General features: G+C 49.8%; 1 protein-coding gene across 1 annotated transcript; it reads left to right on the top strand.

Moving 5' to 3' along the window:
* Positions 1-1,748: 1,748 nt before the first annotated feature.
* Positions 1,749-21,190, top strand: RBP1 (retinol binding protein 1; the record flags this gene model as incomplete). The annotated part of the gene is given in 6 exon segments (XM_080934773.1): positions 1,749-1,865; positions 1,867-1,917; positions 1,921-2,011; positions 2,413-2,591; positions 19,395-19,496; positions 20,977-21,190. Coding segments are annotated over 6 exon segments (594 nt in total). The 3' UTR covers positions 21,031-21,190.
* Between the last annotated feature and the right edge of the window lie 138 nt (positions 21,191-21,328).

A 21,328-nucleotide genomic window follows, 5' to 3' on the forward strand; every position in this document is an offset into this window, starting at 1 on the left:
ACAGGAGATGGCCAAAGTGGCCAGGGAAAGAAGGAGTGGCCAAATCAGTGACCTCCCTGAGGAAGAGCAAACAACGGGCGCAACCTCTGTCCAGAACATAAGGAGCCACTCTGAGCTCAGCGACAGAGCACCAGGGCTCACTGTCCCTACTATGTGTCAAGCACTGCACTAAGTTTGGCATAAACCAACCCTGGAGACTCATCTCAGGGCACAAAGGGAGGAGGCTGGGGAGGGCGCAGGGGAAGAACTTTAGACTTGTTGGGGGTGGCTGAGGAACCATTTGTTCAGCATTCAAACCCCAACCCAACCCTCCATTTCAGTGAGTCAGGATGACAATGAAGCTGTGTGCCTTGGCTACCCCTCACACATGTCTTAGACTAGAGGATTTGGGCCAAAGCAGCACCTATTCCTTCGTGAGTGACAGAAGTGACTTCTTCACCTTTATGTTAGATGGGGCTGGGACAGGCAGTCTTGGCTGCCCAACCTGAGTCCTGCACTAAATGGGGGTAGGAGGGCAGGATCTAGACAACAACCCACAGCCTGAGCAAGCCAGAGTAGACAGAGGACAGATGGAGACCAAGGCTGTGATGGGGATACAGATGTGGTCCTCAACCAGGGTGATTTTTTTTTTCTAACCCCAGAACTTGACAACATCTGGAGACATCTTTGCTGAACTTTAGGGAGCTGGGACCAGCAGTGCTACCGAGAATCTTATAAGATTCATTTCTATAGTGCTGAGGGTGTGAGTCCCGTGGTTCAGCAAGAGAGTCCCTGAGTGAGGAGGGCTAAAATTCCAACCTTTCTCCCAGAGGACACTTGCCCTACCCTGAGGGGATGTGCCCTTTCGTCTTTAGCCTAGGTGTATTTCGTCAATAGACCTAGGACTGGGGGAGGCGTGCACCAAGAAGAAAGCATACCATACCTCATTCCACAGGCTTTAGTAGGTCAAAAAGTCAGACACTGAATGTCATTTCTTTGTAGCACACAGGTGGCAGGTGAGATGGGATAAAGGTCTTCACTGCTACTGTTGCCAATGGCAGCAAGGATCAAAAGCCACAGAACACGCCCACCCCCATCCTCTCCCCATTCCTGACCCAGGCAAAAGGGAGCTGAAGCTAGTTAGTTATGGAAGCCCTACTAAAGCAACGGGGAGTCAGAAAAAAACAAAGTGCAGCATCGAAGAAAGGTCTGTGCTGTCCATCCCTGGAAGACAAAAACACACTATCCCGCAGAAGAGTGTCAGCCCACACGCGCACAAAGTCTGGGTCTCTGACCAGCGTGCATGGGTTCGCCTGGAGCGTTTTCCTGTCCCATGCACATTTAATACCACCAACTTTGCTTTATTTCCTGGGAGACCTGTGGGCAGTTGCTCTGTTCTTTATCCCCAGAGTGAAACTGATCAGCTTTTTAGGAATGGGCCAGGCCACTAACCCAGAGGAGCCTTAGACAAAAGGCCTGGAACACTCGAGAGGCCTGTGGGTGAGGGTTCCAGGCGTTTGAAGGATTCCCATGGGGAGTACCAGTGAGAATTCCAGGTTTTTGAATGAGTCCCAAGGGAAGTGGGGAGGGGTACACAGAAACTAGGACCAAAAGCAACCCTTCCCTTTCTACACTTCCTCTTTCTAGGCTGGGGAGGTGAAAAGAGCAAATGGAAGGTCTGAATTGAAGGTGGCCCACAGCAGGGACAAACCTGGCCCCGCCCCCCGCCCCCGCCCCGCCCTCTCACACTGGGAGGAGGGACCCTTACAATGGACCCTCCTGCGGGCTTTGTGCACTCTCGGAATCCAGCTGTCGCCGCCCCGCGGAGCCCCGAGTCCCCCGAGGGCGCCCATTTCCGGGCCGCCCATCACCGGGAGTGCATTGGCAAGCCACCGTCCTGACCGAACCCACAGCCGCTCCCGCCTTCTCTGTGTCGGGTGATCCCAGTCTGTCCCCAAAATGCCTGTGGATTTCAACGGGTACTGGAAGATGCTGAGCAACGAGAATTTCGAGGAGTACCTGCGCGCGCTCGGTAAGAGCCGCCTACAGTGCGCAACCCCTGCTCCCCGTAGACCCCACCAGCCGCCCCAGCCCAGAGCGCCGCCGCCGGGGGCCAACTAGAGGGTCCCAACGAGAGCTGTTAGGGTTAATTGGTGGCAAGAGTCCCTTAGCTATCCCCGGAGATAGATTATTCCATCACTGGAGCAAAGCTAGCTTTGTTAGTTTGTTTTTAAAGGTCTGGAGAAAAAAATAAAAGGGCAAAACCAAAAACAAAACAAAACTTTGTTTTCAAAGGAATAAAAATGGAAAGGCAAGGCACAGACGGCCTGGCCCTCGGAGGCTGCGCAGAGTAAGCTGGAGTCCCAACCTTAGTCCTTTCTTCTCTGGGTTTTCTTGACAACTCTGCCTCTGCTCTCTCCGCACCCCTTGTAGATGTCAACGTGGCCTTGCGCAAAATCGCCAACTTGCTGAAGCCAGACAAAGAGATCGTGCAGGATGGCGACCACATGATCATTCGCACGCTGAGCACTTTTCGGAACTATATCATGGACTTCCAAGTTGGGCAGGAGTTTGAGGAGGATCTGACAGGCATAGACGACCGCAAGTGCATGGTGAGGTCCCTCGAGTTCTCGGTGTCTCCTGCCCCCCCTCCCCCCGGGTTCTGTCCTGGAGCTGGGTTAGCTCATCTGAAGGGAGCAAACACTGCATCTTCTTTCCCAGTCCCTGAGCCCCAAGGCAGGCTAAACCCACCCTTCAAGTGCTGGACAAAATCGATTGTTTGGTCAGCTGTGGAGGCTCCAACTCTGCCAGGTGCTCAGACACATGGCCTCGCCAAGGCTCGCCCTAACTGTGAGGAGATAGGACCTCGTTCGCTTTACAGATAAAACCAACTTAAAGAATCGGGACGAGCAGTGGGGAGGGGCCTGGAATTCTCGAACTCTTTGGTGCAGAGCAGGAAGAAAGGAAGGACAGGGAGTCCTCTGCAGGGTAATTTTTCCCAAGTGATCTAGTGCAAGGTCTCTGAAGGCAGTAGGGGCACCTTCATCTCTGCTGGAAGTCCCCTGGCCTGCTGCAAAGCTGGGATTTAACCCTGGCTCACACTGATACCCACTGAGCCCTGAGCTTCCTTTCAACCTTTCACCCAGTTCTGAACCCTATAGAACAGTAGGCAGCATCCAGGGTCAGAGGAAGAAGCAGTAGGGTAGAGGAGGCCCCAGCCCCTCCAAGAGTGGGAAACTAGTGACCCGCAGACCCCAATTAGCAATAGACAGCGGACTCCGGAAGGTCAGCCTCAGGCCTCTGTCAGCATCTGGGATTTCTGGGAGGCCAGGATACTCCCAGTGTCCCTTGCATGGTCTTCAGTCCAGACCTGACTTGTGCCTGCTTCCAGGACCTGCCTTGCTTTGCTTGCTACCCTTCTCTCATTTGTCAAGGGCATTTATCCGCTATAAATGTGTATACCCTGAACTGAGTCACGTCCACCACAGCTCAGTGAAGGGGTGACTGGGAATCCCATATTAAGCCAGTGACTAGGAGAAAGACAATTTCAGGAGTAGGGATTTGAACCTTCTCGCCATGAGGGCCCACTCGGTCTTACCTGCTTTATTCTTTGGGAAGCCATCCATCCAGGATGATGGAAACGGAGTAGCCAGTGGGCAGTGTACTTGGAGAGGCCTTGGGACAGTGAAAACAACCGTTAATGCCGTGCTTGAAACCTTGAGGGGGGGTGTCACATATCTGATATCCTGCCTTTTTACATTGCACATTTACATTACAATTTGTAACAGTAGCAAAACTGTGGCTTTGAAGTGTCAACAGAAATAATGTTACGGTTTGGGATCACCATCACACCACACGTATTAAAGGGTCACAGCATTGGCAAGGCTGAGCACCGCTGCTCTAGAGTCTCCAGGCACCAGATGCTTACAGTCAGAACGGACACCTTCAGACAGGAGCTGCCTTCTCTCCACTGTCCTAGACTGCTTCCAGGCCACTACATGGAATTCACATCAGAGGTGTCTTTATTGGGGATGACTGCAAGACTGAATTTGCCGGCTTGTACTGGCTGATTGTTGTTACTAATCACCTAGCGAGTATTCACTGAGGGTCCACTGTGTGCCTGGTGACGGCCTAGTTTACGTTAATCCTCCACCTTTATACATAGGGCTTCCTCCTATGTTAACCTTGGAGTGAGGGTTACCTAAAGGGCAGAGGGAACGTCAAAGCAAGCAGCCTGCCTCCCTTGAATGTGATCATGTCATCAGGAGCAGATAAAATAGCAGAGCACAGTCTGTGACATCCAGGAACACACAGTCTTTGTGTGAGACAGACACCCAAGGTCATAACAGCAAGCACTATGAAGACAAAGGGAGGCGAGTCCTGGGCAGGCTGGAGGGGATCCTGGGGTTCTGGAGGAGGCTCCCACTGCACCAGGAGGAAAGGAATGGGGTATAGGAGAGGATTGGGACCACAGAGGAAAGGGCAATGACTACCTTTCCTTAGGCCTTCCTGGTAGGTGAACAAGCAGGGCTTCCTGCTCAAGTAAGCAGGGCAATGCTGGGGTGATGCCACTGTCTTCTTTGCTGCTACAGGACTCACTGGCATTGCTCTCTGGGAGGAAGGATGGCTCTCAAAGTTGGGGTCACAGTCTATACCCCACAGAATCCATACCCCACTCAGCTGCCTTGTTCTGATAAGCCAGTTTTTAAAAGACAAGTTAAGTATCAAAGAAAACGAAAAGGGAAATTTAGTTATTGTGGCCACTTTGGGAAAAAGGAATAAAAGGAGCCAGAAACCCATCTCCCCAAGACCATCTTGGGGTCCCAAAGTAATATTAAGACTTAAACAGGGGGCCTGAGATATGCATGTCTAAGCAGTTCTGCCAAAGTGTGCTCATGCTCACCACTGCCCCTCACTGTCTCTTCTGTAAGGGGCTGGGACAAGTGGCTAATCTCTTCCCACTCGCCTCCGGCTAACCAAGGCTTACACTTTCTTTTTGCCAGGATGAGATTTCTGAGGGAATTCCAGTCTCTTGGGGATAAGAGTGTGGGAGTGGGGTCTGGGAAGACTTAGACTAGGGGAAGGGGTCCAGGGCAGGCATTCACACTGTAGTGTGATCAGGACAAAGACGCACCACTCTTAGGTCTGGGAGGTCAGAGACAGTTCTCATCGCAAGTAAATCTGATCTGAGGCTGGTAGGATAGACAGGAAGTGGCCGTAGCTGGCCAAACAGGAAAGGAATGAAAGAAAAGCCAAGGGCAGGGAAAGTGTCTGGTAAATAAATGCTACTTCAGACCTGTGTCTTGCTGGGTTCAGGGCTCAGCCTAAGAAAAGGGATAGCTGGCTTCCTGGGTGCCCAGGACCATGGAGGAGAGAGCTATCTCTGCGGGCTATTGCAGAATCATGCATGGTGGAAATAGAAGGTAGGGTGAGGGGGAACAGAGTTCCAGTTCAAGGAGCTATGGTTAGGGAAGGCCCCCAGGAGGGGCCACCTGAGCAGGGTCCTGAAGGATAAGGGAGAAAGGAACAAGCAGACCAGTTCATGCACAGTGAAGCCCGGCGCTCAGGACAGTTCTGGGTGAAAGGAAACTGCCCTGAGAGACCCCCGTGTTCTGCAAGAGCATGTTTGTAGCTGTATACGCAAAACATGGCAGGGGGACATCGGTGATGAAGACCTGAAAAGGGCCTAAATGTGACCTGACAGGCCAGCAGGGTGTCCTTACTGAGCAAGGCGGAGCCAAGCTGACACTCCTCTCCAAAGGGCCAGGAGGCTGCTGGCGCAGTGTCTGTTTCTTCCTTTACTTGGGGAATCTTATCTGTGTTTCAAGTGGCAGCCAGAAGATGGATTCCAGCCCGCAGATGTATTTTGTTTGGCCTGCACAGTGTTTGAGCTGGTTGCCAGTGAGGGCCAGGGATTCTAAAATTTCACAGGGAGAAACAAAACAAAACAAAAAAAACCTACGCCTGACTGTTCTTACAAAACGTTAAGAGAAAGCTTGTGTTCTCTTCCCACGGGGTGGGTCTCTTGGACACCTGGCAGTGCCCCCTATATATGAAAAGCTCATCATCATCCTCATCCACCTTGGTACCCAAGGTCCAGGGTCAAGTAGCAATTCGTGGGGTTTACTCTGCAGCCCCTGATTTGGGAGACAGTGGCATCTCGCTATATTTGTGCCTGTGTAAAAAGCACAAACAAGGTGCAAAGGACCATAGGTCACAGGCTCTCTCGTTCATCTCCCCTGCCACCCTCGACGTGTCTAGAATGGCAGGAGCTGTCTCTCTGTCCCTGGAGCTCTTAGCCCACATTTCCAGTCTGGTCAGTAAAGATCCCTCAGGACCATGGTGTGGCAGCTGCCTCAGGACTGGCAGATGTTTAGAAAGGCTGGTTTGAAAGCCACAGGTTCTCAGTCTCCTTTGTCTATACTGTTCAGTATCAGACAAGAGACCAACCGTGTGTGTCAGATACAATCAGCCTGCATGGGTTTATCTGGGTGCGGCTCAGGTAAGTGTTCTCCACCCTAAAGTAGAGTTCCCACTTCTGGTTAAGACATTCCCTAAAATAATTCTGTTCATGTCCTCAGCTGTCCCTTCATAGTGAACAGATCCTATGGAATGAGACTGAGCCTCTGCTAGCAACCAGCAGTGAGCCTGGTTCTGCATGCTGGTGGCAGAAGGGCCATTTGTCATTCCACAGTGGACACCAGGTCGGGGTTTCCCTGGAAGAGGCCTCTTTGTTCACTTTGGTCTGGCACCGCCCGCCCCCTGGCTTTGGCCTGGCCTTGTATCTAGCTTTGAACTCAGGATGACCCCTCCACAGGGCCTGCCTTTCACTCCCAGTACTTGGCCCTCTGCTGCTTTCTTTGTTTTTATTATAAAAGGGAAGGGGGGAAACACAGAACACCAAATAGCCTAAGAATGGAAGGGAAGGAAAAGGCCCCTTCCCCTGCTCAACCCACACCCTACCCCCTCAAAACCCATTATGGCTACAGTTTCCACAGGGTCTATCTGGAAAGCCTGGCCACATGTGTCTATCTACCAGTTGGTCAGATGGGCAAAATAGCAACCTACAGCCCAAAAGAAGGAAGAAAGGGGAAAGGAGGGAAGGGAAGGAGAGAAGAGAGATGGGAAAATTCCATATTTCTGCGCATAGTTTTGTTGTTTTGTTTTGATTTTGACTCAGTGATTTTTTTTTTTTTGGGGGGGGGCATCTCACTTTATCTGCACTTTCAGGAGCTTTTCAATCTTTTTTTTTTCTTTTAAACTATCTGTGTTTCCTTCCCCTCCCTCCCTAACTTCCTTGCAAACACTCACTTATGCCCATTTATCTGTTCATCCGGCCAGGCATCTAATTATATATGACAACACATGAAATCCATCAAAATGCTGTCAGCACTCTGGTTTAAAGTCTTGCCAGCTTCCTGATTCTGTTCTTGACCCATTAAAGAGATCTTTGGGTTCTTATGGTAACAAATATCATGCCAGTGGTGAAATTAACACCTCGGGCTATGGAAGAGCTCAGATGCTGTTAGATTTGAGAGCCTTCTGAGAGCCACCCTGCCCAGACCGGGCCTAGTATTCAGCTGGGTCTTTTCCAAGTCCTCAACACAGGATCTCTTTCATGTCCTAGTTAAAGTTCTCCCGACCTTTGAAATCAGTGTCAGCAGCGTACTTTTGAGGATTATAAAAAAAAAAAAAAGAATTAAAGCAACCAAACAAAATTTACAAAGTAGCTTTCAGGACTCACACTGCCTCTTTAAGATTGGACTTTTGCAAGGCAGGAGTGAGGGAACTTACCTGGCAGAGGATCCTCACTGCGCCTGCATTGCCTTTGCTCTGCTTCCAATGCTACCTGCAAAACAGGGCCAGCACCCCTGCTGACACCGGGACTTGACGATCACCAGCTGTTGGTTGAAATAAGTTATTAATGGTTGATGTTTTGTCCCTGGCCGTCAGTGCTTCCTTAACATCATCTAGAGGGGCGCTCCTTTTACTGGGGAGAATCCCTTACTCCCTTTCTGGGTCCTGGCGGGCTGGCACATGCAACACCCCATCGACTGCTGTCAGGGTGATGCAGGAGACCCAACTGGTCACATCATACTATCTCCTAGACACACACAAACGCACACAACACAGAGAGAGGATGGTGCGGCATACGCATAGGTTCTCTGTGGCTAGTGCGGAGGACATCTTCCTGCTCTCCATGGCTACATGAAGAAATCGAAATGAAGGAAAACAAAAACACAAACAAGACAAGGTCAGGAATGCAGGCGTTCAAATGAAGAAAGAGAGGGAGCAGGAAAAAGTTGAAATGTTATGGGGGCTCTCAATGCTAATACTATTTTTCCATATAGTTAAGCTAACAGAACATCTTTCTTTCTCCTTAAGCCCCGTGAACTGATTTCCTGTCTCTCGTGTCTGGACACATCCTTAGACACTGAGACTCCAGAGCTCCTGAGCTTACCACCCAAGTCACACACTTGAGCCTGTCTTACCCTCATTTGAGCCCTGGGGCAGGGCTCAAGTGCTCATTCTACCAAGTCCCCAGCTGCTGCTGCTGCTCAGGACCTTGCTGCTCACAGGACCTTGCTGCTGATACTGAGGAACAGCTAGCCAGGCTCAGGTTCCTATGATGTTCCCATCATGATTCAGAGGAAGGGTTGTGTGGCCTCCGCTAAAGCCGCTCACTTCTGGGGTGGGGGCTGAGTGAATGATAACAGTTACAGCCCTGTTCCACTGGGGGACAGGGTCAGGGTTCTTGCAAGAAGCCGTAATAGTTAGGGGGTCCCAGTGATCCAGAAATGCAACTGAATGTACTGGTGAACAGGAAAACGTGCTCTGAGTAGACAGGGAATGGCAGAGCATTCAGATTTGGCTGTGAATGAAAATCCTGTTTCCACATTCCAGCTGTTCATTTGCAAAAGGAGGAGCCAGACACCATACCCACCTGTGGCACCATGAGAATTAAACAGGGTGCCTTTTTTTTTTTTCCAGAGCAGCAACCTACCTTGAAAACTAGTACCTTAAAGCAAGTCATCTACTTCATTTACAAATAGGCAATTTGAACATAGGTCAGGATGGCTTGTCCCTGCTGAATGCCGGCCAGCTGGGAAGTCGAAGAGTCTCTCAAGATGGACTTAACTCCCCATGGCAGCTGGGTTTCAGGAACGAGCGTGTCAAGAGAGGAAGGCAGATGTGCAATGTGTGTGACTTTTTTTTTTAATGAGCTCTGAAGGCCCTGTGTCAGCCAGCTGAGCTGATATACACAACACGAAGAAGGGTTTATTTTGGCTTGCGTGCAGCCTTGCAAGTTTCAGTGGGTGGTGAGTTGGTGCTGTTCCTTCCGAGCCTGCGTCGAGGTTGGTAGGCCATGGAGGAAGCTCAGTGCAGGGGCTGGCTATTCACCTAGTGGCCAGAATAAAAGCAGAGTCCCAACATTCCCTTCAGGAGCATACCCTCCCTCCACCAGAATTCATCCAAGCAGGACTCAACTCTTAAAGAAGTCGCACCACCTCCCAGTAGAGCCAAGCCTTGAATACATGGGGCTTGGGGAACATCTATCCAAACTGTACAGTCTCCCTGTCTTCTGTTGGTAGTAAGAAAGGCTCGCCCATCTTCAGCAGGGGAGGGTCCAGGCTCCACATCTGAAAGAGCAGGGCGTGGCAGGGCTCTACACAAACACTGACTGATGGATGCTTCAGGGGAGCTAGCTGTGCTGTAAGCATGAAGCTGTCACCATGGCTTCTGGCACAGTCTGACTGCCCAGTGGGTCTGGAGCCTGTTTCTCTGGCTAAGCTTAGGTCTATCCAGATCGGGCTGTTTTGTTGCAGACTAATGTGAGCGGGGCTCTGCAGGGGTGGGAGAGGAGCCCTGTAGGTGTGCCCCAGCCTGCCCTTTGTACTTCTTCGGGTGGGGATTTCTCACCTCTGGGGCCCAGTTCCGGAGACCATCCTGAGGCCTGAAAAGGGACAGTTAGCCCTCTGGAGAAAACCTCTTTGCCATCCAGCAAATGCACCAGCTGAGAAGACCTCCTGCCAAAAATCCTCCTTGTTTAAGCACAGAGGGACCCAGGGAGTTTGTCCCTTTCTTTTGACAGTCACTCCTGTGACAGTAAGCTTTAGTCCTTTCCCCCTGGACCCAGGAGTGTAGCCGTGTGTATTTGACTTAGAGTTAATTGAATACACTCCTGAGAGTATTTCACATAACTAGGGTTAAGCCCAATTCAGCAGTCCCCTCTCTGAGAACCCATCGGTCACCCTGTTTGTCTAGAACCCTGCCACACCCTGTCCTTTGTGTAAATTAAACTGTATTCATTCAAGTGCTTGGCGCATGCGTGCACGAGCACACACACACACACACACACACACACACACACACACACACACACACACGAGAAGGCACAGGATCACGCAGGTATCGGTCTTGCTGACTGTAAGCCTTCATTAAAGTGCATTTACATAGCTAACTGTTCTGACTTCTTTTGGGGTTTCCTCTGACACACAGACACCCCAGGATAGCACCTTGGATACAAGGACAGCACTGCATCTTTCCGTCCTTGTACTCCAACAGCCCTCCTGCATTTCTGATGGGGGCGAGGGCCTCTGGTGATGAGATGTAAATGATCCACAGACAAGGATGGAAGGAAACAGGCTCCACAGCCATCTTCCCCTCCTGCACAGTGCAATTGTCTTACCCTCAGCCAGTGGGGGAGAAATCTGTCTGACAATGGTGTGTGAGTCAGAAAGTCATCTTACCCTCTGACTCAGACAGCCCACACGTGGGTTATATTCCAGGAAAACATTTTTCCCCCGTTAAGTTTGCACAAAGGTATCTGTGTGCAGTTTCCTGATTTAAAAAAATCCCCCAGCCCTCATAGATACAGACCTGAGAGCTGCTTCAGTCTAGTGTCCCTCGGTTGAGAGGGGGCAGGCTGTGCCTTCCCACGTCACAGCCTGGGAGGGGGAACTCCACCAGGGTCACGCCACTTTGTGTAACTGTTGCCTTTGGCCTCCCAGCTTTAGATAATTTGTGACTTTTGATTTTGCATGGCTCAGAGAACAAGCTGTCTCCTGCCAGCTTCCTACGTACTGAATAATTTACGGTGCCTGGAATTCTGGCTTTTTAGTTCCAGAGACCACCACCCAGCCGTGTGAACAGTTGCTCTGAAGATAAAAGTGTGTAGGAACAATTCCTCAACCTCTTTCAGGGACTCTGCTTTGTAATATCCATCTCTTTCTATGTGCACTGCTCAGAAGATCTTGCCTGTAACAATAACAACAATTAATGTCTCTTGTGCTTTGGACCGGTCACTTCCTATGGACCAGCCTCATTTCATTACTGCTTCTTTCCACAGCCATCTCCTTTCTCCCACTGTCTAGACTCCAGCCCATCCCTCACATCTTCACACGGAAGCTGACCATACTGCTCCCCAGCTGACACCTCCAGGAGCTCCTCAGTGCTGACAACTTGTGACCGACAGTAGGATACAGCCTGTTGCCTGTCCCCTCTTTGCCATACACTTTATACTCCTGGTCCCATCCCGTACGTGGGGGCGCCTTCCTTTGCTCTCTCTGCTCACTTTTCTGGGGTGGTCTGTTTTGCTTCTTTTTGGAAGCATAGTTTCCCACTGGTAGAGAGCCAGGCTCACCTGCTCTGTTGGTCCTGTCTGGATTGGCCCTCATGCAACTATCCTTCCCTTTGTCCCAAGCTCCCTCTCTGCAGGTGTATCTCTTATGGCACCTGTGACACTTGCTAATTAATGTATGTGAGATTCGAGGTGGTCAAGACCTTCCTTCCTTCTGCATCTTAAGACCTATCAGGATAGGTTCTGGTGTATTTGTTAGATGAGCATTAACTGAAGCAGCAATGATATAAAAGGTTGGCATTGACCATATACAAGATCTACTCTAATCCACTTTAAGAATAGATTATGTCTAGCAGGTATTTTGCCTCTGCCAGACATTCTTCCAAGCACTTCCTATGTGGTGTTGTTTTTGTTGTTATTATTGTTTTTGTTGTTATTGTTGTTGTTGTCATCTTTACAACAACTCTATGAAGAAGGTGCCCAGATTCATCCTATGTAGCCTATGAAGAAACTAAGATGCGGGACAGATAGGTACCCAGTGGATTTGGATCCTCGGGTGGTTAGCAAAGAGAAGTGTGACTGGTATCCTAGGGGTCAGAGCTCTGGGTTATCTGTCTTTGAGCTTTATGATCTAAACTGCAGGAGCCCTTCATGAAGCAATGCTATGGAATGCATTCGTCAAGCGGCAGGGGACTGAGGTCTGTTTTGAAATCTGTTCTTCCCAACCACAGAGGCCACAGGGCACGATAAAAAGCCCAAGGTCGAGGGAGGCAATTTTCCATATCTTCCTGTACACATTTTTTTTTCATCCATGCCCCACGCTGTCTAGAAGTCAGTCATGACCTGTTAACTCTGAAGCCTGACCTCCTTTGAAATCTCATCTCTGTGTGAACTGCTGCCCTAGGGGAAATAATTTCCCCCTCCTTGAGCCTCTACTAATCTGTGAAATAGGGGTAATTAGAGAATCAGGGATAAATGCTTCTCAGTGGAAATGAGGTGATAGAAGAGGGGGTGTGGGAAAACCTTTAGAGCTCAGACAGGAAGGGCTGCAACTTTCTCCCACTCCATGAACTGTCTCCTCAGGAGACATTCTCAGGAGACACCCTGCTGACCCAGGAGTTTGTGGCCGTTCATGGAAACTTAGCCACATTTGAGCTGATGCTACGCTCTCTCTGGCAGAGTTATGGCTTTGCAATGAGGACCTGGAGGCTGCAGAGGTGAAGTGAATGGCTCAGGGTCACCTCACCTGAGAGACGTAGAGATGAATGAACCACAGCTCCATGGCTGTAGCAGACACTGCAGCCTGCTGGATGGAGATCCATGGTGAAAGGTGGCCCTGTAGGAATAGTGGACAAGCTATGAGCTCAGAGTCTGTGGCTCTTTCTGACTTCCATTCCAGCAGTTGGTGGCCACAACTCCTCCAGGCTGCCCCTATCTCAAGCTGCTTTCAAACCTCCAGCACATCGACCACCCAGGACCTACCATTCCTCAAAAAGTTTCTCTCCTCTTGACTCTTCGTTCACCTTAACCTTCTTCTCTTGAGCAGCCAGTGTGCAGGAGGTTTCGAAGGGGCTGGTCCATGGCTGTTGAGTGCTGTTCCCTGCAAGGCCAGGCTACACATCCTCCTAATGTAAGGCTCAACTGAGCCCACAGTCACTGACAACTCCACAGCTGGGTGACCTCGTTCTCAGGCTGCATGCTTCTAAAGGGAGTACAGCTGCTCTAAGGGGTCTGAGGAGCCAAGGTGCTTCATAACCCACTCAGCACCCTCTCCATACTGGTCACGATGGTGACTGTGGTGGTGATCATGATACAATGCTCTCACTTCAGGAAGCCTTCCAGATGCCTGGACAGGGTTGGGTGACACCGATCTCTAACACTCTCCAGCCCAGCCTCTCACCTGCTCCTCAGAACCTTGGTCTCGGTAGTATCCCTAACATTGTAATGGTCTAATCTGAGTCCAGGCCTTTTTTAAAACAATTGGGAGAGAAGGAAATAATGTGCCAAGGTTATTAATCAGGACATATTTAATTTTTTTTTTTGTCTAAGACTTGCGTTATCATTAGCTGTTAATGTCTCATGGTGGAACTGAAAGTCTTCATCGAGTTCTCTGGTGCCCTCAAAGGTCTTGTTATGGCATTATGTAGTCATAGTGGCTTTTTCAGTGGTCTTTCTGTCTCTAATTATTCGTTGACACTTTTAAAGCCTTATTAATTTGGTTTTCATCTGTGGTCACAGTGAGTTGGCTTTCTCCCCTACATGTACTGATTTGGGGTAATCTTAAGTAATCCCCTTAGGAGAGAACTAGACAAAAAGAAGCCACTACCTACCCATTGCACTTCTCAGTGGGACAACTGAGTGTGGTCAGCCCCACTGGCAGCAGGCTGAGTATTACAGAAGCTTGGGGGATCTTTTGCAGCTCTAAGCCTTGTGGATAAATGAAATATTGTTGCAAGCTCTCAGGACTGGGCCTCACGTGTTAGCACTTAGGGCTTTTCCATTCCCACCCCACCCCCACCCAACAGTTTATTTAATACAAGCTCCAAAGGCTGCCTTACCAGGAAAAGACCCTCCGAGAGAAAAAGCAAGTGTTAAAAAACTTGTTCAAACTGCAGGAGGAAAGGCGGATCTGTATCTTTTGACAACAACTCTCAGGCAAGAAATACCAACTTACCATCTGGGCTCTGACTTATGCCCAAATCTAAAGAGTGTGGATATTGGGGTCAGAGTTAGGTCAGACCTGGCTCTGGAGCTTGTGGACAAAACTAGACTCCCCATAGGAAAGGCATCTCCTCTTACAACCTGCCTCTAGATCCACAGAGATAAGACTGACCTAGAGGCAGGTACAACAAGAACCTGGCAGTCCTTTGTGGACAAGCATGGAGGGACAGGAGTGTCCAGGCATCCCTGTCCTTAGAGTGAGTGGCAGCATGTGGGAACTTTAAGGAATGTTTTCTGAGTGCCACATTGAGGTCATGTCAGGTCGCTGGCTGTCACAACCAGTGCTAGTCACCTGAAAGGGACAAAGGAGCATCAAGACATCACCCGGGATAGGGTCACCCAGGCTTCTTGGCCGCAGCACCAGCTAGGATTTCTGAGTGTTTGGGAGGTGGATAATGGCTTTTGAAATGACAGTCCCTTGAAGGTGTAAAATTGTCTTCACTCATCTCTTGGCACATGGCTCAGAAAGCTGCTGACACAGCCAAAGAGATGGGAATTATTGCTCATTTTTAATAAAGACTTGGACTGGCTTTGGGTATAAGCAGTTGTCCAGGCTCCAACCCCTTTGTACCTTCCTGCAGTGTTGGGATAGAAACTGTTGAGAAGCTGAACTACAATGTGACTGTCCACTGCCTTGTCCTTGTATCTGGCCTTCACATCTAAGGTGGAGTTCTGAGTCTAGGGTAGCAGTTACACACACACACACACACACACACACACACACACACACACACACACACCACCAACAACAACAACCTCCTCTCTCCCTGACTGAAGTCTCCCATTCCCAGATGCAGATTAATTGGGTCAATCTAGGAAAATGGATCAAACCGCCTCCAAGACCCCTTCAGATCAGGCATTGAACGATGGCTGGCTGTTGAGCTCAGAGGAAAGCCAAAGACCTTTTTGGATCCTAGAGGAGGCTGTAAGAAGAATTTTGTGTTATAAGAAAATGAATTCTCACCGGGCATGATACATACCTTTAATCCCAGCAGAAGTAGATGGATCTCTGAGTTTGAGGCCACCTGGTCTACATACTGAGTTCCAATAGCCAAAGCTACCTTTCATTTCATTCTGAGTGATTGCCCTTCCCTCTAAAGCTCCTCACACCCCTTTCCTGTTGCTAAAGAAGGCCAGACTTTGAGTCAATGGGGCGAATACCACATAGACCAGGCTGACCTTAAACTTACAGTGAGCCTCTTGCCTCAGCATCTCAGTGGTGGGACCAAAACGCTTCTGTCTTCTTCCACAGACTTTAGCAGGTGTCATGCCATGGGAAACAGGAGTGCCCTTGAGCCACTCAAGGCCCATCTTCTAGTCAGGGTCATTCTGATAAAGTCAGAGAACCTCTCTCACCTCAGATGCCCCACCATGTCCAGTATAGTCGAGAGTAATCTGTGCTCTAAGTTATGTAGGATAGTCAAGAGGAGCTGGGTTAGGTCCAGGAAAGGGCTTGGACACTAGCAGGTGACAATTAAGGGATCTCTTCCCTGTGCGTGGGGCCCTCAGAAAGACTTCTCTATCTTAGGTGTGCATTTGCTCCTGGACCTCCAACCACAGTGCCTGATACTCTACCTACCACCAGACAGCGCCCTGAGCTAAGGTATCACTTACTATTGCTTATATCCAGATATGTCATTGGATCTAGAAAGAATGACCATGGCCTTAGGGGCAGAAGCTCACCTTGCCTAGAGAATATTCCAGTCGCAGCCAGTCTCGGACACTGGCCCTGGAGGGTAAACAGGTGTGAGTCTGGTGATCCAGTTGGGGTGGTCGTCAAAAGCTGTAACAATCTGCACACGATTCCACAAGACAGATCCTCCTTAGGACATATGTTCTGAGGAGATAATGTGTTGAAAGCTTTGTATATGAGGAAGTCTTATTTATTCTGTATAGAATAATAAAATACCCTGGGGTCCCAGAGTAGCTAATTGGCTGAATAATGGTGTACGTGTTCACTAAAACACCACCAAGGTCAGCTTCAGGGACCCTGGGGGGCTCCTCACTTGTCTGGATGCTCTGCTGTTGCTATCTTCAAATCATTACTATTTTTGAATAAGAGTCCCTCGTTTTCATTTTCCTTCGGTTCTTTTAAACGATGAGGCCATTTTCCGGATAGTATATAAGAGTCCCTCATTTTCATTTTCCTTCGGTTCTTTCAAACGATGAGGCCATTTTCCGGATAGTATATGACCATGAAAGACATGCTTATGGCCTCTAGTTAATACGGAAAACGAGGACATAAAGGCATACATGACAGTAAACCCAATTTTCTAAAAGCAGAGATACATGGGTGTGTTGATAGACGACTGGACAGAAGTATTCCAAAACGTTAGGCAGTTGTCTCTGAAGAAGCGGGGTTACACAGACTCGCTGGCATTTCTCCTTTTATGTCCAGAGGGTGTGAATCTGCCTGCTGACTAACTTTTTTGGAAAACAAACAAACAAAACCCTGTAGATCCTAGCTGAGATCTAGCCCATCTGCCCATGCTTCAGTGGGCTCAGGAGCCCTTCACCTGCACAGTGTGATGATTGCAGAGAAAGCCACCTGTTCTTGGGAGCCATTAGAAGCCGAGGACTCATTTCTCACTCCCTCTCCCCATCCCAAGCCAGACACGGACGACACCCAGTGCGTGTCTTTTTGCCGCATTTGGGACATAACAGCCTTTGCCTACTGCAGCCTCACCGGACACAGACTACTGTATTCTGACCCGACACTGGACTTTCTCAGGCTTGAGGCTACATGTGTGCCGCAAGCGAGTCTCTGAATCAAGGACAGGAGCTGCAAGGCTTCCTGTGCCCCCCACTCCCTGTGAACCACCTCCAGGAGTGAGATCAGTGTGCAAAGTGGTGCACCCCTGGCTACACCTGCCTCACTTTTGCACATCTGTGGGTCACCACTGCAGGTACACAGTGCTATGCCACACACGTGGAGGTCAGAGAACAATGTCTGGTGTCGGTTCTCATCTACCTTGTTTTAGCCACGGTCTCTCTTGTCCATGGCTGCTCACGCTAGGCTAATGGGACACTGGTGTCACACAGCTCTCCCCACCTCCCGTCACACTGGGATTACAGACATGTGCACTACTGCATGCAGCTTTTAAATGTCAGTTCTGAGGATCCAAACTTGCGCAGCAGGCTCGCTCTCGGGCTCCCCCCCCCCCATCCTCTCTCTTTCTCCCTCCTTCCTTCCATCCCTTCCTTCCTCTCTCCCTCCCTTTTTCCCTCCTTCATTTCTTCCTTCCTCCTTCCCATCTTTCTTTCCTCCTCCTTTTTCTCCTCTTCCTTCTCCCTCCCTCCTCCTCCTCGTCCCCCTTTCTTCTCTCTGTTTTGTTTTCCATTAGCTTATGGTTCACAGATTAGGCTGGGCTCCCAAAGATCTTCTAATCTCTGTCTCCCTAGCACTGGTATCAAAAGCAGAAGTCAGCACAAGCCTTTTTACATGACTTTTGGAGCTCCAATTCATGCCCTACTGCTTTTGAGAAGGACCCATCTCCCCAGCTATCTCCTGAATGTCTTGCTGCAAGCTCCTCTCAACAGCAGAGGGCAGTAGTGAAACAGTAAACGCAAAAATGGGGCTAGTGCCCATTGGAGGGCATCAAGGAGTAAGGAGACTTGGGCTTCCAGGACAGTCTTCACTCCACACCCATTGCTTAGCTTTTTCCTTCCTCTCGTCTGCATTAGGCTGTGACTGGTTGTCCTGACGCTAAGCCGAATGTGACAAAGAACACAGGAAGCTCAGAACCTGAGCCATGTAAAGCCAAGGCCCCTGAGCTGGTGCCCTCATGCAGGGTGGGAATATATAAACCTGGGAATGTTAAAGTCACTGAGAACCACACAGTGAGAAAGAGTGAACAGAGTCCTTCCCACTGTAGGGTGTCAGGGCTCATAGGGACTTTCTCTTATGGAGGTGGGCACAGTATGTGGAAGATGCCCTGGCTATGCTTATCTTGTTAACACCAGGCACCTATTTATTGGTCATGTTAGGGAGACCAGATTGAGCTCCCATTATCTTCCAATTCCCCTGCTCCCCTAAACCCCCCCCCCCATGTTCCTGGGTGGGTCTTGGCTACTCCAAGGAAACAGAAACCCCTCAGGGATGCATCTCCTCTCCTCTCAGCATCTGGAAGGACACACCAGCAGTCTCTGTGAGGATGTGACAGCTCCAGGGTGGGATGTGGGATTGCTTCAGATGAGTCCAGCCTATAGGCTGGTCTCAGGCAGGACAGGAGGAGTGTGCACACAGTCCTAAGCATTTGTACCTTATACTACCCCACCTCTGCCTTTATCTCAAGACAAACCACCAAGACTCCTATGGGTCAGCCTTCCCCTCTGGAGCCCATCCCAGTATCTCTTTCTTCTGGCCTCCCCTTTCTTAATTTACCACTGGTCTCCTAAAGCCTCTGACCTGAAACTCCAGTCACATAAAGCCTTTAAAAAGAATCTTAGAAGCACAGCATAAGAGGGGACTTCGAGCCCCGCTGACATACATCCTGCCCACCCAGATGAGCAGAGCAAGTCTCTTAACCCGAGACCTTGCAGCAGGATATAACCGTGGAGACTGACACTTGGCTTAGAGAAGGCAGGAGGCCGTCTGCCAACACCGACAGCCTTGTTGACATCTGAGGTCATTCTCCCTGGAAGATGAAGGCTCTTTGAGGACATGGGTGGAGTTTTGTAGGTATTACAAGACCTAGCAAAAGTTGAAGTAATAATGATTGAATGGCCAGACTGTCTGGAGATAGATAGGGTTCTCCTAACAGAGAAGATGAGGGGACAAGGCCCTGACTGGCATACATAGCCTGTGGTCAGCTCCAGAAATCCCGCCTCCCTGATTCCCATTCTCAACCCTATCTCAGTGATGATTTCCCCATCCTAATTGCCCTTTTAAGTGGAATTTATGAAGGTTTTCATGAATTTAAAACTGATCTGCACACTTTAATAAAGGCATGTGGTGGGCAGGGAGTATTAGGTTGTGAGTTTTCGCACTGAAATTGCCATAAGCGCACCTTGAATTATTGAGGTCAAGAGCCTCCTTCTCCTTCAGTCCCCCTGGGTGGGGGTGGCGGGGAAGCTTCCCCAGGACTGACTATTGTGTTTCTTGCCTTGGCAGACCACAGTGAGCTGGGATGGTGACAAGCTCCAGTGTGTGCAGAAGGGAGAGAAGGAGGGACGTGGCTGGACCCAGTGGATAGAGGGTGATGAACTTCACCTGGTAGGTTCTCTGGTGGGGGACGCAGGCTGTGTCCCCAGAAGTCTGCATTCCCCGAGTGAGGGGACGACTGAAAAGAGCACCATGCGTAGGCATTGGTTCTATTCGGAAGCATCTCCTGAATGACCCACACAGTGTGTTTTCTAGGTCTAGGCTGCCTCAAGATCCAGCCATGGGAGCAGGTGGAGAGGCATTGGGTAGACCGAGCAACTGGCTAGGCCCTTGTGTTCTCTGGAATAAAGAACCAGCTTCCTGTTTTTGATGTGGTGAAGACTTGGAACTCTGAGAGGCTCGCTTACGAGTCTGGTTGCACTTCCCCCAAAATACAGATTCAACCTTTGCTTCCAAATAATGTATAGGTACCCTTGGCGCAACAGGGCTAGAGCTAAGCAGAATTCACCAGGAGAATGTGATCTCAGTTTAGGCTGAGGGGCAGGAAAGGCTTTCTTCAGTCAGTCCTGCTCTCCACCCTCAGCCTCAGCGCAAAGCCATTTCTTCTCTGCCTTCTGCCTGGGAAAGATGGCTGGGCTCTATGAGAGCTCCCACACCCCTAAATGTCCCTATCACTCCTCCATCTTGGACCTTCCCAGCTACCCCATCTGCAGAAAGAGCCTTGAGTTAAATCCTGGGCCATCCACTGTGTGCCTTGGGTAGGACCCCAGCTATTGTCATCCTAATCTCAGAATGTGCCCCCCCTTTGGCAGCCCCCGAGACTGTGTGAGCCTCAAAAAGAGGAGGCCAGCTGTTTAGGGCCTGGGCATTCCCAGCTCAGGCTCCTCCCCGGTCTCTGTTAGCTTAGCTGCAAAAAGAGTGGATGTGATCTCAGTGTCCCTCACCTGTTAACCCAGTGGCTGTGTGCCAGAGGCTGCAAATCAGGGCACAGAAGGTTCTCTGAGGTTTCACTTGGCCCTCAAAGGGCTTCAAGATTCTTCTGTCAGCACTGAAAGTTTAGTAAAGGTCATACAAACAACTTGGAAAACAGAGTTTGATGTCACTGTCCCCCAGCCATAGTCAGCAGGAGCTACTCCCGTGGGAAGATCTTAAAACTGCCTGGAAGGTCTGGGTCCACCCACTGAGATAAAAGAGCTTCATGTAACTCCAGTGGGCAGCCCATCTTTAAATTCTTGCACTACTCTGAAGCAAAATAGTGAGCCATGGCTCTGGGCCCGGTTCTTTTGAACCTGGGCACAGACTGTTGTTCCAGGCCTAAAGAATTCCTAAAGCCCTTAAGCTTTTTAAGGGAGTAAAAACAAGGGCGCCATCAAGGGTTCCTATTGGTCAACTTAGAGCCACCCCTTCTCCCACCTGGCCATGTCTATAGGACCAGAGAGCCTGATCTCTGTGGGTCCCATTCCATCAACTTCCTAAAGAATTAGTGAAGCTCATCCAGAGCAATAGGAGCCATTAAATATGTCCCAAGTCCCTGTCCTGAGATTCTCAAGTTTGATGTTGCTTTAGCTAATAACCAGTGTCTTTATTCCAGGAAATGAGAGCAGAGGGTGTGATCTGCAAGCAAGTATTCAAGAAAGTACACTGAGCAGCCTGCGCAGCCCAAGTAGATAACCTTGGTCTTGAGGAACGAGTGGGGTGGTCAGGAGCCCCCTGTGCCTAGCATGAGGTCAAAACACATAGCCACCCCAGGTCTCTGCCAGCAGAGTCTGTCTCTGCCTTGTCTCTTTTTCTTTTCTTAAAATGAAGCTACCCCAATAAAAATGATCTCTGTTTAAAACGTGTTCTCTAGAGAAATTTTACATCCACCTTTGCCTGCTTTTTCTCCAGAGCCTCTGAGGCCAGTTTTTCCCAACACCTCCCTTGGGTAGACAGAGAAACTCTGC

This window comes from Micromys minutus (genome assembly GCF_963924665.1).
Source record: "Micromys minutus genome assembly, chromosome: 21".
NCBI lineage: Eukaryota > Metazoa > Chordata > Mammalia > Rodentia > Muridae > Micromys > Micromys minutus.